Source organism: Microplitis mediator, chromosome 5 (genome assembly GCF_029852145.1).
Source record: "Microplitis mediator isolate UGA2020A chromosome 5, iyMicMedi2.1, whole genome shotgun sequence".
Classification (NCBI taxonomy): domain Eukaryota; kingdom Metazoa; phylum Arthropoda; class Insecta; order Hymenoptera; family Braconidae; genus Microplitis; species Microplitis mediator.
In genome coordinates this window covers 2,951,947-2,979,276 of record NC_079973.1, presented here as the reverse complement: position 1 = coordinate 2,979,276, position 27,330 = coordinate 2,951,947, and the positions used below count along the sequence as shown (strand labels likewise).

The window sequence follows — 27,330 nt, the reverse complement described above, 5'->3', positions numbered from 1 at the left end:
CTTAAAAATAAAAATCACCAGCTACAAATTAATTTAATGTCAAGGAAAATTTACTTTTCCATGAAAAAATTTTTTTTATCCACATTTACATATAAATATTTAACAATTATTATATTTTGTCAGTTAATACTTTTTTTAAAATTATTGTTTCATAAATTTATTGCTCGAGATCAACCTGATGAGTCTTTGATCTAAAAAATTACCATTATATTTAATGTCTATTTTTTTCTTCAAGCGGCAAAGTTTGATCGCTTGTTTCTTCATCATGTGACTTAATGTCATTCCATGGCTGCTCTTTACTCGATCCAAAAATACTGAAAACTATAACTTCGACCAGCAAGAAACCGGAAGTTATAAAGAAAATAATTCTCCAGGTGGCAATTGATGACTGTAAAATAAAAATAATAATTATAGGGAACAATATTTTAAGTTATTAATTATCACTAAAATTTTACTGCTTACATCTGTTTTAGTGACGTATCCAATAATTATTGGCATAACAATCCCAGGAATTGTAGCGAAACAATTCGTTATCGCGACAAGAGTACCCGCGAAATTGGGAGCGATGTCAATGTGATTGCCCAAAAATCCGCTGTACATTGCACCCATAGAAGTGATACCGATTGTCATAAATGTCACAGCAACCTCACGGTTATTTCCAGCGAAGGCCACGACAATCAAACAAATCATCGGTATTACAGAGCCTTTAAATTAAATAGAAATTTTTAATTTTCTATTATTAATAAATAATAAATAAATAAATCACTTACTGCAAAAGGTTCCAATTTTCCGGGAAAGAGTTCTAGTGATCCAGTTCTTTGATTCAAATGTCGATAATAATTTACTGATTGCCATTGTGAACAACCACATGCATAAATACGGAATCGAAGAGAGTGTCGTATTCTATGGGAATAATTTATCAATATTATAGTTTATGGAATATTGAAATAATTTAAATTACCCAAGTAGCACACGGCTTTGTGACATCTGTAAGATCTATAAGCAGTTTTTTGAACAAGTAAGGCATCAAAATGTTGACAAATTGAACAGAAATTTATGCCACCGAAAAAATATCTGCTTAAGACTTGACACAAGTGATGACAAAAATTAAATTACAAATAAGTCATCATCTGGGAAGTCTACGGTTTCCGTGGGGCCACCAAATGATCGCGAATTCTCGTAGAAATCGACGAAATAAGACTTTTTTTCAAATATAACTTCTTCAAAAATGGACTAATTCAGACGTTTTTTTTTTCAAAATTTTCGTCTTCAAATGCACTTTCCGGAAAAAAATACAAAAAAATTGAAGATTTTAAAATCTATGAAATATTTCACTTTTTTGAAAAATTCGCATTTTTCTCGAAATCTATTTTTCTCAAAAACTGAGCGAGTTATCGAACAATTTTATTCTTTAAGAAAATCTTATTACGTCTTCTACAAGAATTCACGGTAATTTAGCGGCGCTACGAAAACCGTAGAATCCTCCATCATCTAAACGATTTTTTGAAGTGGAAAAAAGAAGACAAGTTTACTATGACTCCTAGAACCAACATCTGTACGTCTTATGTATATAAAAAGACGGCTTTCTCTGATTAAAAACTCCGATTGAAACCAATGAATTCCGATTGAAAGTCTATCGGATTCAATCGGAGTTTTTAATCAGGGTTGAGACAAAAAAAATTCTTGTCCTTTTAAAAACCATCTTAAAGTTGTCTCTGCTACTTGGGTAATAATAAAAAAAAAAATTACAGATTTTAAATCAAATTCCAAAACTTGTTTCATGTAAGTCGGCAACTGCGTCAGCATCATATACCACCCGATATTACTGCAAAAGTGTGAAATAAAAATCGCCATAAAAGGAAGTGATCTGACAATTTGTCCCCAAGGTACTTCCAGTTTATGATGCTCCATATTTTCCGTCTGACCAAGTGATTTTAAAATATAATTTTTTTCTTCCTGAGTGATTAATCTTCGCTGCTGTTCTGGAGAGTCTTCGATCATGAGCCACCAAGCAGTGCACCAAATAAGACAAAGAAGTCCTTCAATATAAAATACCCACTCCCAGCCCATACTAGCTGCGATAATACCAGACAGTAAAGTCGCAATGACAGTTCCAAGTGCTGTTCCAGCATAAATAATTGACGTTAAGACACTTCGCTCATTTGGGGGCGCCCACTTTGAAATCATGACGTGCATAGCCGGGAAACTTACACCCTGAATAATAAAAATTAATTAATATATGAGACAGGAAGTTGTAAATAATAAATAATAAATTATTAATAGTACTTACGCCACCAACTCCTTGAAGAAATCTCATGAAAGCAAACAGCCAGTAGTGTCCGTAAGCTGCTGGTGGTGACAAAACCGAAGCAACGACATTCAAAAGTACCGCGCCATTCATCACCCACTTCGCGGACACTAATTCAGACATCCGCCCGCCCGGGATCATGGATACCAAGTAACCGACGAAGTAAGCGGATAAAATGATGCCTTGCATGCCTCCATCCCAGACAAACGGCCCGTCCTGTTGTAGAAATAAAATCATTATAATTTATAATAATTCTCACCGCGCTCTAATTCTTAGCTGAGTAAACTTTCTCATATTTATTTCTGCGTTTAAAAAAAAACCATTTGCAATACATATTATTCTGTCCTACTTATAAACGTAAACTCTAGCAGAAAGAAGAACGCAGTATTTATATTTATCCACGAAAAAAACAGTTCTCTAAAAATGACTGAAAAATCATGACCCTGAAGTTAGCAGACAATTAAAAATTTTCAAATTTTTTTTTCAATGATTTAATTTAAAAAAATAAATAAATAAAAAAATGCACATGTAGAAAATTTAAAAAACTGTAAGTGAAATTTTTTTAATTTATGGATTTTTAAAAAATTCAAAATTTAATAGACGTCGGCTAATTTCAGTATCGTGAAAAATCTATGAAATTTACAGAAGTTTCTCTGTAAATTGACTTATATAATTTGTACAGAACAAAAATTTATATTTTTATCGAAGCTCGTGGTTTCTAGAAGGTACATCACGAATAATAACATCACCTACAAGGTAAATATGATAAATTTTGTCAAAAGAAGTACCATTTGATGATTCTTCATCAATATGCGTAACAATTACAGTATCATACATTTATTTTAAAATTTTTCTGTACATAATTATATATTTCAAAGACTTGATATTTTTTTTTATAGTTTCCACGGGTTATATGTTCGAGGTAAATTTTTTTTTAAACACAAAACATCTAAAATTACGAAACCATCGTGAGTTTGAATGTAACTGACAAGTGGGAATTTTTTAAATTTTTAAATAAATAAATAAAATGTAAGTATAATAAAAAAATACGAATTAAAATATTGGAAACATCAGTACTCGCCTTTTTTTAAATTTCATTATTTTAATTTTTTTATTCATTTATTTAAAATTTATAAATTGTCTCATGTCTGCTACATTTACACTCATGTGAATGTAACTGACAAATGGGAATTTTTTAAATTTTTAAATAAACAAATAAAATGTTCGTAGAATAAAAATAAAAAAATGCGTATTTAGATCAATGAAAAATTGGCGCGCGCATTTTTTTAAATTTTATTATTTTAATTAATTAATTTAATTATTTAAAATTTATAAACTATCTGATGTCTGCTGCATTCACACTCAAACTATTCTGTAAAGATAACGTCATTCTTATGTAGATTTCACATCAAATATCAGTAAATATTACATAAAGTAATGATGTACATTCTACAGAAAAAATACGTCATTTTTTCATAATTTCGTCTGCTAGTGTCACATTTTGTTATTTGTAAAAATAAAAAATTTCATCTGTGAACCTCACAGACATCATCAGTAAATTTAACATATTTTTTTCTGTAATTTTTACAGAACTTCTGTATACTTATAAATATATGTATCTATATCTATATTTACTTCTTGCACTTTAGAAGTGACATTGAGGGTGGCTCCAGTGACGTTGATCGCCGTGTGATTTTCTGCGAGTTTTATCGCCGTATGATTTACCATTGCGACAATCGCTATGCTGACATTGACCTTGAACCCATAGATAATCGCCAGCCCGATAGAACCGAGAATGGCCATAAGATATCTGATAGCGAAGCATGATTTTATTGGTCCACGTTGATCTTCACTTCCTGTTATTTAAATATAAATACAGATGACAAAAGTCTTTTCTTGTATACTACCTATAGGAATATAAATAAAAGGGAGACATGGAAGATGGGATCACGTGTCGGCAGTCACGTAGGACGTTCGCTTGGGCGGAAGACTTACGTACGCACTTATTTCTTACGGCAAACCTCGAGAGTAATTAGTTAAAGTAGACGGTATGACGCAATAATTACACGTGGATAGAAATTTATCTGAACAAAAATATTATTCATTGAATTTACGGAGACGTTTTCGCGCACTACGGCGGGTTATTGCAGGATTTAATTAAATGCGGGTCATTATAAACTTAAGCAGATTAGCATCAATAAAACTGATTAAATTTATTTGAATTATAAATAAGTATTTATGTCAAGTAGACCCGCATGATTTAATTTCGCGCGCCCCCATTGATCTGGAGGGAAAAAAGCTCAAGGTCAAAAGGACGAATTACGAAATTTGAATCCGTCGTACATCATCCCGCCTTTGATTTTTAAATTAATACCACTCCAATTTATGTATTAAAATTTTACTCAAACAAATAGGTACATATTTATAAATTTAAAAATACTTACGATTCGGAGTCTCGACAGCCATCGCGATAAATTTTAAAATTAAAAATCACAGCAATGAAACCGGCACAATTCCCGCAAAATTTTAATTTACTTCAAATATTTAAATGGCAAAAATAAATTATTTTACCAGCAAGTGCGTATACGTGCGTACTGAAGACGCGTAGATTTGATGTGACATAAGAGTCTAAAACTTTAGGTCTTTTGGAGATTTGGAGGAACATTGCCGGGCGCGGCCGCGTGCGCGTCTATAAATATACCCCGCAAACTACCACTACCATCGCCCATTACCCATACAGGTAAAATGCGCATGGGTGAGACTTGTTGAATGGTATTGGACGTGTAAAACAACTAATATATATATATAAGAATATAGGGTTCATCGATCCTTGGAGATTTTTGTTAAATCGATTCTTATTCTTATCAATTTTTCAAATTACCCGGTAGTGGACGCGGATGGAACACCAACTGGAGTAAAAATTTTCATTAACAATCCGCTCATGTTAATAAATAATTTATATAAATTATTAGGAAGGGCATAGGGAAAGTTTCCCAGGGATGATGCAGTACCACGCAATCCTAAGGAAATATTGAGGGATATTACAACATACCGCGCGATATATTTTACGCAGCGGCATATAGATGACTTGCGCAATTGTCAGATATAAGCTCCAAGTTCAAAGTACTCGTGTCCTTAACAACGGTCAAGATAAATATGACAGCTACAACTGACATTAACCGAGATTTAAACACTCGCTCATGAATAATGAGTTGTAGTATTAATACAGATGACCTAAGTGATGAAAGTCTTTATGAAATAAACATCTGGTTGGAGCAAATAAATTTCTCACGCCCGCGAAAAAATAACGCGAGGGATTTTTTTAAATCGCGGGAGGTAAACATTTGTGGATTTTATTTGAATTACTTTGGGTAAAGTATTAATAATTATTTAAATAAAATTATAAATTCATAGGGAAGTGGACAGTAACTTAGAATTTAAATTTGACTATAAATAAAAAAAAAATGATAAATTCATAGCGAAGTGGACAGTAAATTAAAACTTAGAATTTACTGTCCACCCCCATATGAATTTATTATTTTATTAAGTAGACGTGGACATGATTTAAAATAAAACAGTTTATTTACACAATTTTTATTTATATTTATTCAAGTATTTATAGCCGAGTTGTTAAAAAAATATCCAAGATACGTTGAACTCCATAATTACTGCCACGGCAATAGTCTGGCTAAGAAGATTGATAATTAGAGGACATTAAATAGAAAAGTCTTATCTAAAGTAAATCTTAAGCTCAATGATAAAACAATAAACTTAATATCTACGTGTCAAGATAAAGCCATAGGAAATATTTTTTTTAAGAGTTAAAAATAGAATAATTAAAGACTAATGACGAACGTGCGTCATTGTACTCAATTGATGACCGGGACATTGACAGAGTAAATTCGATCTTGGATTTCGACGAAGTTCAAAACAAAGTCAATTTTGCGTCTCAATTAAGAATTGCAAGACAAGAATGAACTTATTGAAATTCTTAATAAATAGATCGCCCACCTGCAGCTCGAGTTGAAGGACCGAAAAATAAACGATCTCTCGGCGCGAATGACGAAATTAAATTTTTTCTTGGGAAATAAAATCCGTTGATTTGTCTTAGTTTTTTTTTTTTTTTTTATATATAAACTGTACTTAATATATACATATTTGATATTGTTGATTGACATGAAAATAAATAAATGTTACATCCATCAACACTGAGCGCGCATACTAGGCGGCGATACCAAAATAACACCATCGCCACGGACAAATAACATTGGAATATTTCTTTTAGTTGTTCTATAAACTTCTTCATAAGTTTCTTCGTCAATCTCGACTGTCGTAACCGTTTCTTCAGCATCTCCAAGGATCATATTCAAATGTTGATCGTAAGCCTGTAATCAAATTTAAATATTTTCAATTTATCATCTCTACTTGAAATAATTATGATTCTTAAGTTAGCAGACTATATGATACTGAAGTTAGCCGACGTCTGATAATTTTTAGACATTTTTAAAGTCGAAAAATCATAAAAAAAAATATTAAAAAAATTGCACTTGGAGTTTTTTAAATTTTCTACTTGCACATATTTTTTTTTTTTTTTGCAATCGATTTGTTGAAAATAAAAATCAAAAAATTGCTGATTGTCTGTTAACTTCAGGATCATGCAGACAATTAACAATTTTCGAATTTTTTTTTTTTTTTCAACAATTTAATTAAAAAATTAAAAATATGCACATGTAGAAAATTAAAAAAACTATCGGTGTAATTTTTTAGTTTTTAAAAAAATTATTAAACGTCGGCTAATAATTTTGGGATTTTTTTTTTTAAATAAATTATAGAAATAAAATTATTTTAAAAAATTGCTCCTGCAGTTTTTCAAATTTTCTACACATGCATGTGGTTAATTTTGTTTTTCTGCAAATTGAATGAAAAAAAAATTAGAAAATTGTTAATTGTCTACAAGCTTTAGGATCATAAATAAATAATTAATTAATTAATTAATTAAAAAAAAAATAATTACATGTAATCGTCCACGCAATTCACGCTCGTTCCTCATCTTGACATAAATCCTTTCATCAATACTCAGTTTTATTAAATCCAAAGGTTCCTTGACATTGATCGCCAGGATCTGTTTATTAAAATAGGTTAGAATATTTTCTCCGCTAAATATTGAGTTAAAAAATAAATATCTACCTGTTCTGCTTCATCAGCCATGTTGTCCAGGTACTTTGATTTTTCTTAAATATTTATAAATTCCAATTCAAATTATTTATTTATTTTTTAAATCAATACACAAATAGCGAGTAATTTAAAAGATGTTTAGGTTTGGGTTTAAAGCTTGAGGTTGCCGGTGACAAAACAAGTCCTCGGAAATAAATGTACCTGTAGTGACATCTCTTGGTCGTTAAAAAGTAGCCATTGGACGAATTACAACTAGAGGACTACTCAATATATCGTCTCTGAGAACTACGAATACTGGCGCCAAAAGTAGACTGGTGTAGCACCAGAGGATAAAAATTTGAGCACGTGGGCTTGTGATAATAAATATTTAATATTTAAAAAGTAACTAAGTCTTCGTTTCTAAGAATTTATCATGTAGATGATAATAAAAATGTCTAACAATTTACAGGAGAGGGGGAAGAGGCAAAATGACCTACAATAAAAATAAGTGACAGACCCTCTAAGATTTAAATAACTAATTATAAAAATACATCAGACTGATGATACGTAATTTTGGATTAATTTGGTCCTTCAGAGTAAAGTTTATTTTTTCAAATTAATATTAATAGTGAATTATTACTATTGAGTTCCACAATTTTAAACGTTCAAATTAATGAAAACTTTATATGTATTAATAAAATATATAGGAGTGGAATATAATACAGAAAAAAATAATTATTTACAAGCAAGTGGAAAAAATAATAAAGTGTCTGATATGAGAACGTACTTGCTGCACAATAAATATTTAGTAGTTTCGGAATTCACCGCTAGGATACTTATAAGCGCACAGATTGTTCCTCCACAGACACATATGATCCACCTTTTATCTTCCAATCGAATGCAAGTTCCTGGCGACCAACTAATGAGATTTTTTAAATTTCTTACTCAGAAGATTACTAATAAATAACATGAATATGCTATCATAAATAAGTATAAGATAAGATATAATAAACTTGAAGTGTAAAATTTTCAATAGAAAATGGGAACCTAATGACTACTACATGAATGTACAACTCTTTGTAATGTTACTTTAAAAGACATAAATAAAAAGAATTTCAAAAGCAAAAACAGCAATTAAAGGTCATGAGGCACTCTGCTTGGGTGGTATAGAACCGTATGGTTCGTAAGTAATAATTACTCAATTTCTTTCTTGTCTGTCATCTAATTTACCATTTGTGTTTATTGGGTTTTTCTGTTAAATAAAGAAAATTTGTTCTTCAATTTTGTGCATAGAGCAAATTCATTCAAAGTTTCCTTACAATGACTACTATAGATATGAAAGATAATTTTCTATGATAATGACTATCACGGCAATCTATAATATATCCGATGATTATTTGATCGGACAATTTAAAAACGTCTTGATTGTCTACTTTTCTCAATTCGTTAGGCGAGTTATTTGTAAAATCTCTAATTTTGAAAAATAACTAGTAGAAAGGTTTGTTTCAGCGATATTTTTTCTAATTTTCCTAAAAGTATTTACATTTTCTTTTGTCAATGAAATGAGAAACTTTCATGACATGAAAATTTATTGGTGAATGTTAATAATGGGTAAATAAATTTGGTCTCAAAATATATATCAGGTTTACACTCATGAGCATATCTGCAAAACTCTTTACTTTTGTTTTGATGGCTCGAGTTATTTCGTGAATAACTTACTGGTGTAAACTTTTTATAAAATTATGCCATGATTTATGAGTTTTTTCTTAAGAGTCTTCGCATAAAACTTTAATATAGTTTTAATAACTCCGATGTATATTGTTCTATGTCATGAGATTACTGAGTTAATATAATTCAGACATTTATCGATCTTAAACTTGGTTCATTTGCATTTAATTTCGATTCAATTTCCGTAGATGATCATTTCGCATCATCTTTTTATGGTTTACTATTATTTCGTTAGTTTTGCGAGACTCTTTTTATAGTTCGTAAATTTAGTGAGAATCTTTTTGTAGATATATTCAAATGCTGAAGAGCTAATCGATTCACCGTTTTCCCTTTATGTCTGTTTAAAACATCAAGTTGAACATTTTCACTATTCGAGTTTTTGATCATTGGTATCTAATGTAATGCAATATTAATAAATCTCAAGATGAAATACGGCGAAGTTAAATACAACCGGCCGTCTTGACTGACCACAACGTAACTGACAATCTTCATTTATTAACTTTACATACCCGGTAATTATTTTCAAATAAAAACAAGATTATACTCAGTACTCCATAGATCATCCAAATCATTCTTCATCTTGTTTATATTTAAATGAAAATAAAAAATCTGACCCTGCCTATTGGCAACTGGACAACTGGACCACTTGGTACCGCAGCCTTGACCATCAAATCATCAATAATAATTTTTTTTTTTACGAAAAAAATTTAGATTCTGTCCATCTTCGAGTACTCAGTACTTGATGATTTTTACCAACAACAGATACAAAAAAAATTTTAAATTACAAAGTCCAGTAGATAAAACACTGATCCTGTAGATGTCACTCGATGTCAATTCAAAAAGAGGATGGACAATTATTTTATTAAGAATTCCTGGTGTTCGTATATTATCGTGATAGTTCGTAACATCAACATCACACACCTCCAGTTCTATTGGTGTCTGTGTCATACGTAGACGTAGTGTTGGTTCCATAGCCAGCAGCCAGCGGAGTAGTTCCTACTCGTGATCGTGAACAGTGGCAGCAAAGCAAACGCCATTTTCTGCGTGCTATCGCGGGTTCATAACCCATTGCGCCGGATCACGGATTACACTACGAACTACGACTACGACTACGAACACTACACTCCTCTAGGAAGACCACACTAAAAGTTCTGTTAAGTTGTACTGCTGGTGCTGGTGCTGCAGCATAATCTCCAGCGACGTGTGTAAAAGATTCTAGTATCCCGATATGTTGTGTTGCAATTTATAATTGTTGGTTTTACATCGTGAGTTTATTGTTTCAATACTGTTTTAATAATAGTGCACGTAGTGAATTCAATAATACAGTTTACCATAATTATATTTTCATATATTTATATAAATATTTGTGATATCAGGATAGAACGAGGGCGATGCCCGGACACGCGACTGGGGGTGCGTCAGCGGATATGGTAAGAATCTCCAAGGGAGATTAATTTTAAGATAAAGATTATTGGAAGATTATATACTCTATCCATATTTCTGTATATATATATCTACATATATGTTCGTGTTCAGAACGTTGATCGTGACATCTTGTCATATCATCAGCAAAAGTTATATTTTATGTAGAACGGAGATATCGCGGATGGTGTTGGTAGATCTGCTTATCATGTGTGCTCGTAAGATATTTTGATTTCGTAGCCTGACGAGCTATCATACATCATACATTTGAAATTTGAATATATCAATATAATGTAATGTAATCCACGATCTACGTACAGTGGATTTATAATTGCAAGATCTACGCAGATGTAGACTGGGAGACAGGGAGGTTTTTAGTAGGTGTGGCGTGTGTAAGTGTCTTTTAATAAATTACAGTTGATTGATGGTTTTATTTAATCATTATTAATATTTATGTAATTGGTCAGTTGCGGCAGCATTGTGGTCGCTATTAATTTGCTGGGTTTAATACCATTGTCATGGGTTTTTTTTTATTTCTTTTACTGATCTAATAATAATAATGCTACTGCTACTGCTACTATTACTGCTAATTATTATTATTATTATTTTAATTTGCAACCGCCGTTGGTATTCTGTAGATCGAGGGCGTCGGTCCAGAGTGCACTCCAATCCAAGGGTGGATTTTTTTAGTTATTATTCGCGGATTGTACTTGGCAAGCAGCCGATATTGTTTTTGATTTGGCTGCAGGCTAATTTATTCGTGACAACCTCAAGAGCTTGACATAACATGAGAGACGTAGCAAGAGCTTTCACTCACCCGTTGCGGGGGGTAGTTTTTTTTACCCGGCTTTTAAGTCGACCTCGAGAGTATTTTTATAATTAATACAAGTGGGTTGAACGTACTCGTGTACCAGGGTATGTATCTACAGCATGGGATTAAAGTCTATTAAAATATCTGGTTATGAGTGGCCTAGATTTAATTTATCTATAATTAATTGGCTCATTACGCCCGAGGTGTCACGGTGGATGAGTATAAAAAGCAAAAAAAAATATAATTTATAAAATAGAGTTCGATAGGCAATTAACCAAGTAATTGACGATAATAGTCTATGAAATTGTTCGTGACTGGATCCATTACTCAGCTTTGAAAGTGCAATTTTTTTACTCATTAACTACTCATTAGACACTTACACTTGGGCCTATTGTAAATTTTTAAAACAAATACTGTAATGTCCTCAGAGTAAGTGTTAGATAATAGACACGACAACTCGACAGGATATTTTTAAATCAATGACTAATCCAAGTAAATATTTATTATTTTAATTTAATGACAGCAATTGTTTTACTGAGTACTCACTCGTTTCCACGTAATTGATTAATTATTGAAAAAAAAAATAATAAATAATAAACGCATTGCAATAGTGTGCGATTTACATAAAACAATTACGATGTATAGAATGTATAAAATGTATGATCGGAAATAAATGAGTATTTAAATCGCGGATTGAATGCCAATGGCATTCCGTCTGCGAAACGTCTCAGCAGTTAACTCTTTGACTCCTCGATACACGAGTCCTTGTTTGTAGTATTTGTACCAACAAACAAAACAAAACAGTACTCGTTGGTCAATAGTGTGCTAATTATGCATCACCCCATTGGGCTCTGACATTCCACGAGGGTCGTATTTTACTAATTTTACCCTCATGCAGTCTACGAACCAGCACGCGTCTTCTTCCCTCCCATTGTAAAGAGTAAACTAAACTCTTGTATCTTCTAGGATCCGGTAACCGACTTCCCCACTACACCTCAACCATACACTCATCCACTGAAGCCTCGGGCTAATCTCGGATCATCATTTTTTCTACTAAACCACAGAGCCCTCGTGCCTCTACTTTTTTTCACCACTGATGAGATGAGGCTCAAGTTTTTTTGAATTTTAACAAACAAACAAACAAGTCAATGAGAGCACGCAAGTAAACGGAATTTTGTATTTTTATATTTTTCTACAGTTATGTGTGCGCTTTATCTCGAATTAAAAAGCATATCGCCGCCCACACGTGCGCGAAAAAAATGATTGCTACACAGAACACGTCATGTAGACTTATATATATGTATATTCATATGGAGATATATATAAATATACATGTTCGAATATGAACATCGATGACATTTGGAATTATTTCATCAGCAAGACACATGACATCCTTTCTCTCACCACCTAAACTACGTGAGTAGGAAGAGGAATTACTCGGATATTACTCTAGGTGTAGAACAACTCTTTTACTTCCTTATGGAGTAAAAATACAGAGTAAGATGTAGGTACTTTGTACTGAGTACTTTGTATTCTATAGTACATAGTACAGTATCTACTAAGGATAGCAAAAGATAAAAATAGTAAAATAAAAAATTAAACAAGAAATCAAGTACAGCAATCTACAGCTGGCCACGATTCAAACGTAAATACCTAATCGATAGATCTCGAGAGAACTCATTGCCTCTTACTTCTTATTCTAGCAACAAAGGCACACCTCGGCATTACCTTCTCTTGCCTGCAATTCCATCTGGCACGGACTTTACTTATATATTTTACAATGATATACATATATATGTGCATCTGTACTTGTATCTTTGTTTAAAAAACTAAAGTCTTTTTACCGTTGACGTCAGAATTTATTTTTCAATCATGATGTAGAAGTAGAAGCACTTTAATCTCAACAAGACACGAAGCCATTGAGACTTTTTTTATTATTTAATATGTTTAACGCATCTCGGTTGTAAACCCGATAGATTTTTATGTCACTCTGAGTATTTATGTCATGACAAAATAGCTTGACATGTGATAACTGATACTCTGTTCAGAATAGATAAATTTTAAATCTTTTTTGTTGTCGTTGCAGTTGTGCTGCTGCTGCTGCTCATTTATTTAAAACGGAAATTTAAGATTTAATCTCCTGATATCAGTATCAGTCGAACAAGAGAAATCTTTTGGATAAAAAAAAAAACAATTTATTATTTAAAATAAAAAAAATGTGAGTAAAACGAGGTCTCACGTCTGACAAGTTACAGCTCCGTGGCCCGTTGAACGTGAGCGTTGGTCTTGCTGGCATTCAATTGACTTTGTCCTAGACTAGTTTCCAAGACTAGAGGTCGACGTCTCCTCACTGCAGCATGACGAGTGCTCGACATCAACTTCTCTTAGCCAGCAATCTCTCAGTCGAGCACCGGAGCCAGAATTACGTGCGCCTACATCGTTTTAGACCCAGTCTAGGAGGTTCAAGTTCGCCATGTATCACCAATTCATTTAAAATTTACCACCGGCAGAGCCCAGCTGTTTCACAGGCTATCAAGGTGTTTTCCAGGTTTCATACATTATTAAGTATCATACATTCTTCACTTAATAAAAACAGATTGCAACGTCTTAACCACCGGCATTTAAAAACCCTGTACTGTAACACTCTTGTATTAACGAATGCGTGTAAACAGTTCACTCGTGCAAGGTTGCTGTGAGATTACAACCGGTTCTACGTGTTCCCCAGCTCATTTGATTGAGTTTAATTTAAAAATTACAGCAGGTACATTTAAATAATAATAACATAAACGGATGGAAATATATAATTCGTACACGCTAAGGTTACTCTGGATGTAAAGAACAAAATTTCTGAAAGGATATCATCTTATTTCTATAAATATTTGGTTACCAGTTTTGACTTTTTTATTCTCATCTTTTATTCAACTTGGAATGACAGTCTGTTGAATTTTCCAGCGCAAGGGCTGCAGGCTGTACTGTGGACTCAGCTTTACTTCTGGATACATGGTGACTCACGACCACGAGGGTGCTTTCCTTCTTTTGCTCCCTCACCCTACTTCTGCTGTGCTGCTGTACGCTTACTATAACAACCGGCACGTCGTCCAACCCTCCTATTCTGTCCTATCATACTACTACGGTGTGTACTACGTATAGCCAACACCGACAGTCGCTGTCGGCTTGATCAATATTGCGGAGAGAGCGCAAAAGCCTGACATAGCCGACTACCGCCCGAAAAAAAAATTAATAATAATAAAATATGATTTTTGTCTCTTGGGAACAACTCGCGCTCACATTTTATTTATTATTCACAGTTTTCACTTACGTTAGAATGACGACTTGCTGCTGATACTGTCGATAAAAAAAATAACAGGATCCTTGGATCATCTCCAACTGGGTTTGGATTACAAGAAACATAATCAGCAGAAAATAAATTCCTACATGAAATTTAAGAACTGGAAAATAGAACAAGAGGATAAAAGTAAAGAAAAAAGAAAATAAAGAAAAAAAATGGCAAATAAAATTGCTGCGAGGTTGATTACAGGGGACCTCATTCTCTTTACCCTTGTGCTTTCGTCATATCCGGTTTCACCCTCAAATTTTGTGGAAATACCCGTGTCCGTTTCCGGACGATAGACCAAAGAGAGAAAAAGATATTAAAATATTGTATAGCTTACTCGCGTGATATGAAATATTAGGGGAGAGTTAGCAAACTGGAGCTTTAACTGCCCGCATAAATGCTCTGACTCACTTCCCATGTAACGTTTGTAGCCCTTCTGTTTTCACTCATTATTTAATATTTATATTTTTATTTTTATTTATTGCCTCATTTTTTTTACGAGTTTGTTTCTTTTCTCAAGAGTGCGAACAGCCGGGTCCAGAGTCGTGGATACGGACTAAGACGCCGCTGCATTTCACAGGCTCACTTGTGAACTTTTAAATTTTTATGACTCAGTACATATACAGCGCGGACTGGCAAAATCCTCTTGTACACACATACTAAAAATTTAAAAACCATATGGACAGCATGTGCCGACAAGCTCACCAGCTAACCGGCTTCCCACCAGGACCCCGCGCTGTCAAGAAAACGTGCAAAGGGGACTTGGGTCCGGAGACACCCGTCAACCCGTTTTTTTATTTAATATTTTTTGCCATTGAAGCAAAAGCCAAAAAAAATTACGAGCCGTCTTACGTCTTACCCACGATGAACTAGAACTAGAAAGCTGATTACGTTCTATTATCGTGCAGGTACCAGAGCCTCTACTTCTTCTTCTTCTTCCTCTACTTCTACTACATTCGTTCCACACCACAGTGAGAATAGAATATAATAGAATAGGTCGAGAGTCGTGAACGAGGAAGGAATCGCCGGTGGCGTCGAACGCGTGGGAGACTACGTACTATATATAAATCTTGGCGTAGGGTCGAGGGACCTGTATAAAACTACACCAGCACACTAAGCTCTTATATATACATCAGTGTGTGCTAGTGTGACTCACGCGCAGATCGCGTAAGCCAAGGGGTGCTCTCAAGTCCGTGGGAGGCTTTTGATAAATTATTACGAGGCGTCCAGCTATCACTGGACTCTATAAAGTCACCAACTACTCAACTAAATCTATTCATACACACTTAGATTTTTAAAAGTCTATCAAACACACATGTGTAGTAGGGTGGGCCGAAAATACGCTTTTTTTGAATTTTCATTATTAATACCAAAAATATTTTTCTTTGTACAAAAAAAAAATTTTTCGGAAAACCAAATCCCGTTAAAATTAGAAGTTGTCTAAAATTTTTTTTCCAACTTATCTTGATCGGAAATTTAATTCTCTACATGAAAGGTCCTATAATAAAATCACGTAAAGTTGATAGTTACTGAGATAATTGCAATTTTGTTCTAGAAAATATAATTTTTCAAGATATCACTTTTTCAGGGTAAAATATAAATTTTATCATATAAATTTCATGGAAAATCAAATTTCTTATAAAATTAGTCTTCTGGTAAAACTTGAAATTTATAGTAATTCAGAAACTGGCAGTTTTATGTTTAAATAGTCACATTTCTCGTTATTTGGTGGTTTTTACCAAGAATTGCTATTATCTTTGTAACTATCAACTTTGAATAAATTTTTATTAGGTCTGTTTTGTAGAAAATTGGATTTCCTGCGAAATTTATATGATAAATTTATTTTTTACCCTGAAAAAGTAATAATATCTTGAAAAATTTCATTTTTTAGAGCAAAATCGCAATTATCTAACTATCAACTTTACGTAATTTTATTATAGGACCTTTTTTGTAGAGAATTAAATTTCCGATCAAAATGGGTTGGAAAAAAATTTTAAACAACTTCTAATTTTAGCGGGATTTGGCGAGCCTAAAATTTTTTTTTGATTTCCGAAAAATTTTTTTTTTGTACAAGGAAAAATATTTTCGGTATTAATAATGAAAATTTAAAAAAAGCGGATTTTGGCCCACCCTAATGTGTAGAGCTGGTATATTAAGTAATGGGATTCAGCAAGGAGTTGTTGAAATACTGCTCGCAATATACTCGCGTGTTACCGATAGCTATCACTACGCAACGAGTTTCATTGAGATCACTGGAGTAGTAACGCTCTTTATAAGCAGGATGATGTCTTTAACGTGGCTAAATGAGAGGGGAGAATCCAGGGGCCTTGCGGGCACATGATAGTTAAACTTGATAGCAATTCCTCAGACTTTTTTCTCATTCATTCTTATTCTCTTGCTTTTATTTGCTTGTTCTTATTTTTCTTGCTACGGAATAATGCGAGAACGAATGGTGAGAAAAAAGGGTGGATGGTCCTCAGGCCAAAGAAACATTACACTTACATATGAAATAACTTTTTGCCGCACTAAGATAAAGCTCAAGAAGCCAAGGCTTTTGATTTACTGTTTAAATGCAAATGTCCGTCGCTGCTTTGTCCTCAGCCCACAATTTAACGTCTGCGTCTAAACAAAAACCAAAAAACATAAATATAAGTGTATTATCCGCTTTCACGCTTCGAATGCAGGTGCAATGCGCTGTTTACCTTCTCGGGAACTGGCTCGACTTATTCGTGCCGCTGTCGCAGACTACCAATGAGAATACTAATTATCCTGCCCCTAATAGTTGTTATGTTTTATCTACTACTTCTACACATATAATACCTGGTATTGCTAAAACTGTAGTTATTATATTTAATAAAAGTTATAATACTGTGTGACTCGTCAGATATAGAGTCACGCTCACGATTTTATGCGGCTTATCATTTTTTTTAACCGTTCCCACGATGAATTCACTCATTACTAACGAGTTAGCAGACCCGACTATCCCGTTGGATTCATACATTACATTGGGTTTATATATATACACATATATATGTATATATATTTAGTAGGCCTGCAAAAAACGGCTCTCGATAACACAAACCGGGACACGCATTAATTGAGGCCAATGGGATTACTGAGACGTAAGAGAGGTGAACTAGCGTGACGTCATCTGTCGTTGCTGTTTTAGAAACCATTTGTCATGACCTTTATTTTTTTTTTCCTTATCCATTCTGTGTATGTACATTTTAGTCTATTTATAAAGTGTTTTTATCGCATTTTTATAATATATGTGCATATAACGTTCGCTGGCAATAAAACACCCAGTAAATCAGTTCGGAGTCGAGATGCTTGAAGATTCGCCGGCGATGCTGAATTATTTAGATATATGTATTTATGTTTCAAAAGCAGTAATGGTCAGAGTATTTTATTATTACGAGTCTGGATGATAAGATATAAATATTAAATCGTGAGGTGTTGAGTCCGTAAGTGCCCAGTCCTTTGAACATCTGACCTTTAATAGGGAACCGTACGTAGATCTGATAGGTCGAAGATCAATCGTCTAGCTGAATAACTTGTATTATATCCGGCCTGAACAAACGGTACACTCATGGTTCTCTTTCCTGAGCAGTTGTCTTCAATGAATAGTTTTCTAGGAGCGTTAAAAAAGATTAACCGTCTTGGGCATTATTCTAGGACATGGAACATAACAACGTTTTGCATTTTAATAAACAGCGTTTCCGGATTCCGAGCTTTTACTCGGGTATTTTATATTTTCTTCAGATAAAAAGATTAAAATAAGCTACTGGGGTCAAGAAGTCCATTTGGTGTTTAAATAAATACCAGCATTAGTATAAGCAGCTTAGACATGAGTGGAATAATAATGGATGGAATTTATTTTCAGGTAATAAGAGAGCGGTGAGTGGACTTGATAGAGAAATAAAAAGAGCGAGTCCTATTGGGGAAAGATGCCGCTCCCCAAGAGGTTGGTGGAGCCGGTCCACGTTGCCCGCGGGACTATTCCTGAAGCTTTTCCTTTGCCATCGGAGCTGGAAGCCGCGACAAATGGGACTCTGGCCAATACTATTAGACAGCTGTCAAGCTTATCGCGACATGCTGAGGACCTGTTCGGGGAGCTGGCACGTGAAGCTCATACATTAAGCGATCGAGCCAACTCTCTGCAAGCGAGAATAGATAGACTCGCGGTTAAAGTTACCCAGCTGGACAGTAATGTTGAGGAAGGTTAGTTTTCCTTTAAATTATATTACATTCTGTGGTTGTCTGTACGAAAATAGACTTTATGGGTCTGATATATGTGTGTGTATGCATGTACTACTTGATACAGAAGCTTTTTAATAATTTACTTGTGTTCTAATGGTTTTTTTTGTTTCTGGTGTCTTAGTTTCACTACAAGATATTCATATGAGAAAGGCATTCAAGAGCTCGGTTGTATTCGACCAGCAAGTCGTTTCACGTGATACTATGCCCACGGCAATGCGTGAGACTTATCAAGCATGTGATACTCCTCCGCCATTAGATAAACTCAATGTTTACAGGTAAATATACGATTTAACTTGAGGAAGAAGACAAGTTTTATCTTAAGTACCAATTACTGTGATGCTTTATTATTATTTATTTTTTCATAATATCTATCGTCATTACTAATTTTTATTTTTATTGCAGAGAGGACGGCAAAGACGGATTAAAATTTTATACTGATCCGAATTATTTCTTCGATTTATGGAGTCAGGAAATGCTCAAAGACACGGAGAAGAAAATACACGACAGAGGAAAGAAGGTGACTTTTATTTATATATTTTATATGATTATATTTTACTTTTTTTTTTAAATTATTTTTAACAAATATTAATAAATCGTATAGACAGTATAGGTCTGTTTTTAAAAAATTTAAAAATATGGAATTTACTTTAACAATTAACGTCGAAAATGTCCCCTTGGTTATAGACCGAGTCAGAATATGCCGAACCGTTCAGAGAGGCAAGTCGATGGTTTGGATCTTTGTAGTTTTACTTTTACTATCATATATTTATTTTATTGACTCATTAATATATAATTGTTTTTCCCAGTACATCGATTTTTAAGTAATCGATTTATTGTTAAATCACCAATCACTATACATAATATATCAAACTCACAACCTTGTGTGGATTTTTTATCTCATTAACAAACTTGTTTATGATCCTGATGTTAGCAGACAATTTTGATTTTTTTTATTAACGAATCAATTACAAAAAAAAAAATAAACTAAAAAAATGCACATGTAGAAAATTTAAAAAACTACAAGTGCTTTTTTTTAAATATTTTTTTTTATAATTTATCGTTTTTAAAAAATTCAAAAATTATTAGACGTTGGCTAACTCCAGTATCGTATAATCCTGAAGTTAGCAGACAATTTTGGATTTTTATTATTAACAAATCAATTTAACAAAAAAAACTAAAAAAATGCACTTGTAGAGAATTAAAAAAACTACAAGTGCATTTTTTTAAAATATTTTTTTTTTTGTAATTTATCGTTTTTAAAAAATTCCAAAATTATTTGACGTTGGCTAACTCCAGTATCGTATGAACCTGAAGTTAGCAGGCAATTTTGGATTTTTTTTATTAACGAATCAATTACAAAAAAAAAGAATCTAAAAAATGCACTTGTAGAGAATTAAAAAAACTACAAGTGAATTTTTTTTAAATATTTTTTTTTTTGTAATTTATCGTTTTTAAAAAAATTCAAAAATTATTAGACGTCGGGTAACTTCAGTATCATACTAATTTGCGCTGTTAGAGTTTTATTCTAGCTGCTCGCTTTAAAATTTTATATAATGTAGTTCCGCTAGGAAATAGTCTATCTAATATATATCATTACCATATATTTATATAAAAATGTATATATACATATTCATATTTTCTATATACATACACGTGTTATATTCAGTAGTTGAGTTAAAGTGACGTTTACCAACATGCTAATTTTTGTTATTACATGCAGGAAGTTTTTTTTAAATATTTAACAATCATCGATCATCAATCATCAATCATTGAGTGTGATCGTCGTTTAAATTTATTCAATCACAAGTTGACAACTTTCGCTTGCCTTTTTTTTTGACTTGCACCTTTTATTTATTACGTTATAATTTTAAGTATGAGGGATTACTAATTTTTTTTGTTGATCAAACAGCCCCATAGGCCTCGGAACGATGGAGGCAATGCCGGGGGAGGAGGAAGACACAAGAAACGTGTAAGACAACCTCACAACACGAGGGAGAGACAACGACAGCTTGCTGTTGGACATGGGGAATATATTATGCCGACACAGGGTGTTCAGTACCGAACACCGCATAATATTCCAGATGAATCACTTCTGGGTATGGTGATGACCGATCCACGACCTCCAAGACCAAATAGTATTGAGCTTAGGCGAAGTTATCCACAGGATGAGCAACATCTGTACAGTCCTCCTACGACGGATCATTATAGGTAACAAATTTAATGCATAACAATTTGAATTTTTAAAAATATTTTAAAAAATTTCATTGATGATAATGACAATTATTTTTATTATAATAGGGCGGCAAATTATATGGCTCAAGGTTACGACGATGGGAGTTTATACAGTTCTCATTATGCACCTGGACAAGGACAGATTGGTAGTGAGACGTACCAAAGTCCTGGACCAGGTACTCCGAGTCGTGGTGGCAGATCGAGGCCATCGCAACCGCCTCCGGCGCCACCGAGTAACGCCTCGAGCAATTCAACTCCAACAGTGGCGTCAGCAAATAACACACCGACTCGTGGAAGGTCTATGAGCACCGGAAGAGATACACTACCACCCCCGCCACCGCCTCCTGGTGAAGTGATGTCGCCACCGCCTATAAACGGCACGATACCGGCGCACCTGCTAAATAGAAATGGTAGCCGCTCAAACAGTCCATTACCGAGTCATCAATCAACACCGACTCCGCCAAATCATACCCTACCCGTGGGAATCGATGAGCCGGATCCTGCGCCTCAGGATTTGCCACCGCCTCCGCCTACTCCTGATCCAGCGCCATCACGGCCGATATCACCGCCTTGCAACATTCCACCGCCACCTCCTCCGCCACCGCCACCTCCCGTTCTTAATGGACCCATGACATGCGTACCAATTAGCAACGGTGACATTGCTAAGATAATTGCCAATAATCCACCCAAATTAAAGCCACTCAAGAGTATAGTTGACGGACAATTGAGGAAACCACAAAACCCAAATATCCCGATCGTTGATCCACGAAATGATTTACTCAAAGCTATTCGTGACGGTAATCATCCTTTGATAATTTATTTACTCAATTATAGTCCAGTCGATGCTTCGAAAGAGGAGACATTCGCTAACGTTGTCTCCAAAATAAAAAAGTCATCGCCCCAGGGGTTGAAAAAAATTGTAAGCAGTCCAACTATAGGTAGACATTTTTTTTTACGTCAGTGAAAAAAATTTCTTGTACTTTTTTATGTGAATTTTTTTTCTCTGCAAATTTTATTAGCGAAAAATCTGTTTATATTTTTCTCAACTCCTGGGGTGATGACTTTTTTTATTTCGGGGGTGATTGTGGGTGACATGATAAACCTTCAACAAAATTTGCAGCTACTGTCGAGAATATCTCCCCTTTCGGAGCTTGACTGGATAATTATTAAAACTGGTCTATTTAAAATAAATATTAAATACGTTTTTTTATTATTACAGGAATTAAGTTACGCAAGGTAGAAAAGATAGAGCAGAAGGAAGTGGAGCGCGTAAATGCTTTGAACGACGTGGCGTCAATATTAGCTAGACGAGTTGCTGTTGAATTCAGCGATAGTGATTCTGCATCAGAAAGCGAGTGCGACAGTGAAGGATGGGGTGAACAAGACTCGAGTATCGCGTGACCCGTGTCATTTCCACCCACTGCATCTGCCTCTTAGAGTGAACCAGTCGATTTAATAATAAATAATGATATTCTTTTGTCTACGTTTAACCATCAAGATATAAATATATATACATATAAATAAATGTATTATATATCTCATTCAAAACACTAGAAATTTTAATGATATTCGCATTCGATATGATAATCACTCGTGTAATTCATCAGAGCTTTTAAATTATTTTATTATCGTGCACTTTCTATAGTGCTGATAATTATTACGTAGTTACGGAATTAAATGGGCAAAAGTTATTCAAATTTCTTGTACATTCCGCAGTACTAGCAGTACATTATTATTACTATTATTATTATTATTATTAATATTATTATTATTATTATTATTATAATTATGATTACGGTTGCATGGTAATGGAAATTAAAAATAAAACCATGAAAAATAAAATTATAAAAATTTCTGTTTAAACATAAGTAATATGTAGAAAATATAAAATGAAAATCTGCTTTAAATTAATGCATTATCATCGAAAGCTAGTTATTAATTAATTATAAATGAATAAATAAATAAACAAGTTTTAATTGTAAAGATAATGCGCAATATAATATCGAGTCTTCCTCAAAGTTTATAACTAGAGGTGACAAGTAATGCAACACTAAGTTGTTATTCAGGGGGAAAGGAGTCTGAGATACAAAAAAAGAGGATATTTTTGTGATTTTTTTTTTCGTAGTTCGCTATTAAAATATGTGACACTATTAAGCATCATTCCAAGAATATTCCGCTAAATTTTCACAAAAAAATATGGAAAAATAAGCCAGTGGTAGTGGGGAGAGACGAGTCACCTTAAAAAAAAGTCTTTATGTAGGCAGATAACTCATGACTGCCTCATCTGAAATAAAAAAACCAAAAAGATTTCTTTAGTACATGAGTTTATCTTGGATTTGAACAAAGGAATAAACAAAATATTCATTTTTGAATTTTTGGTAAAGGTGCAATCAAAAAACTGTGATTTTTGCCAAAAATTCTTCCTTTTGTTTAATTAAAAAATAAGTAGTTATTATAAAAAAAACCTTTGTTCAGATCTAAAATAAACTTGTGTACTAAAGAAATCTTTTTAGTTTTTTTATTTCAGATGAGGCAGTCATGAGTTATCCTGCCTACAGCATGGAGACTTTTTTTAAGTGACTCGTCTCTCCCCACTACCAATGGCTTATTTTTAAATATTTTGTTGTGAAAATTTAGCCGAGTATTCTTGGACTGATGCTTAATAGTGTCACAAATTTTCGGAATTTTAATAACGAAGCTTCTCTGAAAAAAAAAATCACAAAATTATCCTCTTTTTTTGTACCTCACTCCTTTGTCCCCTTAATAAATAAATAAATATAATAATAAAAAAAAACCAAAATACTCCATTTGTAAGTGACGAGTAATGAGTTTGTAATTAAATTTGGGTATCCAAAAGGAGTTATTAATTATTATTATTAATATTATAATTAATTATTATTATTATTGTTTAGTTTAAATGTTCATCTGCAACGACAAGTGTACATTGAGTAATTAAGGCTTATCCATTAAATTAAAAATAATTGTTCTGTGTATTTGTAAACGAAGAATGGATAAATCTTTTCTGTAATATGTTTATATATGAAAATATAAATTTATAATACCACAATAAAGAAAAAATATATATATATATATAAATAATATGTAGAGTAATGAGATCGATTTTAAGCATATTATGATTAGAAAATTTTTCGCCAATTACGACTCAGTATTTGTTCATCTAGAACACAATTTTTGTCTTAGATTTTGACTCATTTTATTTTTAATTAACAGTTTCTACTTATTTTTTTTTTAACTAGTAATTATTGGTGAGAAAACGTAAGAGGTAAACAAAAATTAAACACGACCTGGTGCGATTCCCGGTAATTTTTACGATTTTCTATGTCTGCATGAGAAAAGAACGTGGCTATGATTAATAAATAAACTTTAAATGAATAATAAATTTAAAAGTAAATAACAACAAACTCTTAGATATAAAACTTAATGATGCAGGTAAATCTGCTTTTAATAATATATGTAATTGTATTAATTATAAATTTGTAGCAAACAAAATGTACAGAGCCAAATAAATCAAAAATAAATGACGCGAAATCTTTGAAAATATTTTAATTATTTTTTTTAAGTCATTAGTAAGCGCACTAAGTAAAATTTAATAAGATTGTGGGTTCAGTCAAGTGCTAATCGATTTTTTAATTCAATTGATTTGTGTGATTTTTTCTAAGCATACGGATGATGACGCTGGGAAACTTCCATTGTTTCAATGTCACTATGCCTAGCTCATGAATTTTTCATGTTGAATTAGCAATCATTCATTTTTTTAAATCATTCCTGATATTTATCTTTAGCCTTTAAATAATTTATTGAGCCACGGTTTTTGCGAAATCATAAGAAAAAGGTCGAGACAAAATTTATCCAAATTTTTTAGATTTGTTTTTTAGGTCTACGGGGCCGGGAAAATTTTTTGTGGGTTTTTCAAATTGACGTTAAGGATAAAAAATTTTTTTTTTTTTTTAAATCGAAAATGGAGCTTGTAGGGAATTTATTTAAGTTTCTCAAACTGTCCTTTAAATTACTGTACGACTATTAGTTGCTGAGATATCGATAATCAAAGACAAAATGATCCTTTTTCATTTGAAGGCTGATATCTCAGCAGCTAACTGTCGTACAGAAAAACAAAAAAAAGCAAATTGTAGCTGATTAAATTTCCTAAACGAGCCATGAATTGGTTTTTTCGAAAAAAATTTTCCGGCCCCGTAGACCTAAAAAACAAAACTAAAAAATTTGGATAAATGTTGTCTCGACCTTTTTCTTACACTGAGAAAAAATTTCTCTCTGGACAATTAAATTGTTTTTGTTGAATTCTATTAAACTAAAAATTATTTGGGACAACTAAATTTTATTACGTGAATATAATCTATTTTATCATTTTTAACAAATTATTTAATAGACTCTATTTGTTTGACATTAATATTTCTTTCTCTAAGATAACAAAATCATATGGTAAAGTCATGAAAATATTTATTTAATGGACAACTAAACTATTTTGTAGTGCCAACAAATCCAAATATTAGAGCAAAATATTATTATGTTAACTCTAATAAATATTAATTAGACACAAAAAAATATATTCAGTTAGAATTAATATATATATATATATATATATATATATTTGTTCGAGGTTAATAAATATATATTTGAACCTAATGATTATTGATTTAAAAGTTACGGTGTTAGGCAGCAGCAGCTGGAGTAGTTCGGTGCTCGCCACTAGATCGCGCCCACCATTTGTGGTGTCCCTGGTAAGATACTTATTTCGGAGTTTTTATATTCCGAGCATGGAGCATTTACGGGGCGAGTTATCCGCTGAAAATTTTTGACAGTAAAATGTGGGTACACTGTATTACGGTATGACATTAATGTTTAATATTAATATTTTTCCTGAACAATTTTTGTCAGTACGAAAAGAAGTACTTGTGAAGGAAATAAATTAATTTTCTAAATATGCATTTATTGAACTGTTGAATAAATATTCTGTCATTTCAAAATAATATTTAATTATTAACGATAACTCATTCTCTATAATGATCACTCATACATTTTATTATGACTACTTTATAAACTCTACAGGTAATCAATTTGATTTTTCAAAGATAATCGAAAAAAACCGTTTGTATCATTTCTTTTGTTATCGATATCTCTTGAACAAATTAAACTGTGCAAATAAATCCTTACCTCCCTATTTTTCTTCGCGATGGCGATTATCCTATTTCTGCTTTCAAGGGACGCGTTGCACTCCATTTTTAATAAACAAAAACTTGTAAAGATGTAAACGAACTTTGCTTCTCGGATTACGTGCGATTACTGATGCTTTGAATTTTTCAAGCCCTAGTGACCTTCAAATTACTCTCCCCACGAATTTTTTCTTGCATTTATTTACCTCATCGATGTTTAAATACCTCAATCCCGCACTTATAATTATTTAAACATGGAAGTATAATGCGGCAGCACCAATGAGTGCGCGAGTTTTTGAACTTAAATAATTTTTAGAAAAATTTTACCCAAGTCTGGGTCTGAATTTCAAGGCTTGGAATGCAAACTGCATGCAGTAATTTTGGATCATAAAATATTTGAAATTTATTTTTTACCAGGGTAAGATTTGGGGAAGAAGAACCGCTAATTTTGAAGTATGAAATTATGGTAATTAGAAGTAAGCAGATTTAGATGTAAAATACCAGAAATTTTTTTAAATATTTTTTTTTGTCTGAACAAAAATTTTAATGCCCACAAATTTTCCCTGAATTTTCAACTAGTGATTAATTAATTTAATGGCGGGCTAAATTATGACGTTTGAAAAATACTAATTATTTATGATTTTATGTCTATAAAATCTTCAAATTTATATATAAATCTTAAAAAAAAAAAAAAATTCGAATAATTTGGTGGTGTCCTAATACACTTGGAGATTTGAATTAAATTGCTCCAGGTGTATTGCAGCTAAAAAACGTCACTTAACTGCTATTTCCCACCAGACGATGCCAGATGAGTTGCTCAGGAACTTGAAAGTCATCAGCATCAGCCATCAGCAACACTTTACACTAGCACTGAACACTTAACACTTAACTG

The 27,330-nt window shown here is 32.7% G+C and overlaps 4 protein-coding genes and 1 long non-coding RNA gene across 7 annotated transcripts; 3 read left to right on the top strand and 2 right to left on the bottom strand.

Moving 5' to 3' along the window:
- Positions 1-10: 10 nt before the first annotated feature.
- On the bottom strand, positions 11-27,302 carry LOC130669134 (putative inorganic phosphate cotransporter). 2 transcript variants are annotated; one of them, XM_057471862.1, is made up of 7 exons: positions 27,221-27,302; positions 3,944-4,164; positions 2,291-2,524; positions 1,750-2,214; positions 771-903; positions 463-704; positions 11-388 (listed from the first exon to the last, which is right to left on the bottom strand). In XM_057471862.1, exons 1-7 carry the CDS (start codon positions 27,285-27,287, stop codon positions 212-214), a joined length of 1,539 nt encoding a protein of 512 aa, XP_057327845.1. In that variant the 5' UTR covers positions 27,288-27,302; the 3' UTR covers positions 11-211. The 2 variants fall into 2 exon arrangements, with proteins under 2 accessions (XP_057327845.1, XP_057327846.1); XM_057471863.1 differs by lacking the exon at positions 27,221-27,302 and adding an exon at positions 4,753-4,988 and having other exon boundaries at positions 13-388.
- Positions 5,356-6,409, top strand: LOC130669139 (sperm flagellar protein 1). The gene is given in 4 exon segments (XM_057471871.1): positions 5,356-5,654; positions 5,931-6,124; positions 6,127-6,242; positions 6,244-6,409. Coding segments are annotated over 4 exon segments (615 nt in total). The 5' UTR covers positions 5,356-5,515.
- On the bottom strand, positions 6,460-7,637 carry LOC130669138 (U6 snRNA-associated Sm-like protein LSm3). The gene is made up of 3 exons (XM_057471870.1): positions 7,496-7,637; positions 7,323-7,430; positions 6,460-6,693 (listed from the first exon to the last, which is right to left on the bottom strand). The coding sequence occupies exons 1-3, from the start codon at positions 7,514-7,516 to the stop codon at positions 6,511-6,513; spliced, it is 312 nt and encodes a 103-aa protein (XP_057327853.1). The 5' UTR covers positions 7,517-7,637; the 3' UTR covers positions 6,460-6,510.
- LOC130669140 (uncharacterized) lies at positions 7,722-8,865 on the top strand. The gene is made up of 3 exons (XR_008990123.1): positions 7,722-7,864; positions 7,932-8,058; positions 8,170-8,865. It is a non-coding gene; the product is annotated as an uncharacterized LOC130669140 (long non-coding RNA).
- On the top strand, positions 10,084-22,778 carry LOC130669131 (actin-binding protein WASF3). 2 transcript variants are annotated; one of them, XM_057471855.1, is made up of 9 exons: positions 10,084-10,455; positions 10,567-10,620; positions 18,641-18,978; positions 19,139-19,292; positions 19,420-19,534; positions 19,702-19,734; positions 20,927-21,225; positions 21,316-22,046; positions 22,469-22,778. In XM_057471855.1, exons 3-9 carry the CDS (start codon positions 18,705-18,707, stop codon positions 22,648-22,650), a joined length of 1,788 nt encoding a protein of 595 aa, XP_057327838.1. In that variant the 5' UTR covers positions 10,084-10,455; positions 10,567-10,620; positions 18,641-18,704; the 3' UTR covers positions 22,651-22,778. The 2 variants fall into 2 exon arrangements, with proteins under 2 accessions (XP_057327838.1, XP_057327839.1); XM_057471856.1 differs by lacking the exon at positions 19,702-19,734 and having other exon boundaries at positions 10,086-10,620.
- Positions 27,303-27,330: the final 28 nt, after the last annotated feature.

Coding starts and splice junctions, on each gene's coding strand:
- LOC130669131 (XM_057471855.1), top strand. CDS start 18,705: ATGCCGCTCCCCAAGAGGTTGGTGGAGCCGGTCCACGTTGCCCGCGGG. Junction 18,979..19,138: donor GGACAGTAATGTTGAGGAAG/GTTAGTTTTCCT, acceptor CTGGTGTCTTAG/TTTCACTACAAGATATTCAT. Junction 19,293..19,419: donor GATAAACTCAATGTTTACAG/GTAAATATACGA, acceptor TTTTTATTGCAG/AGAGGACGGCAAAGACGGAT.
- LOC130669134 (XM_057471862.1), bottom strand. CDS start 27,287: ATGGCTGATGCTGATGACTTTCAAGTTCCTGAGCAACTCATCTGGCAT. Junction 2,525..3,943: donor TCACTTCTAAAGTGCAAGAA/GTAAATATAGAT, acceptor TTTCTACAACAG/GACGGGCCGTTTGTCTGGGA. Junction 2,215..2,290: donor TTCTTCAAGGAGTTGGTGGC/GTAAGTACTATT, acceptor TTTATTATTCAG/GGTGTAAGTTTCCCGGCTAT.
- LOC130669138 (XM_057471870.1), bottom strand. CDS start 7,516: ATGGCTGATGAAGCAGAACAG. Junction 7,431..7,495: donor TGGCTGATGAAGCAGAACAG/GTAGATATTTAT, acceptor TTTAATAAACAG/ATCCTGGCGATCAATGTCAA. Junction 6,694..7,322: donor AATTGCGTGGACGATTACAT/GTAATTATTTTT, acceptor ATTTGATTACAG/GCTTACGATCAACATTTGAA.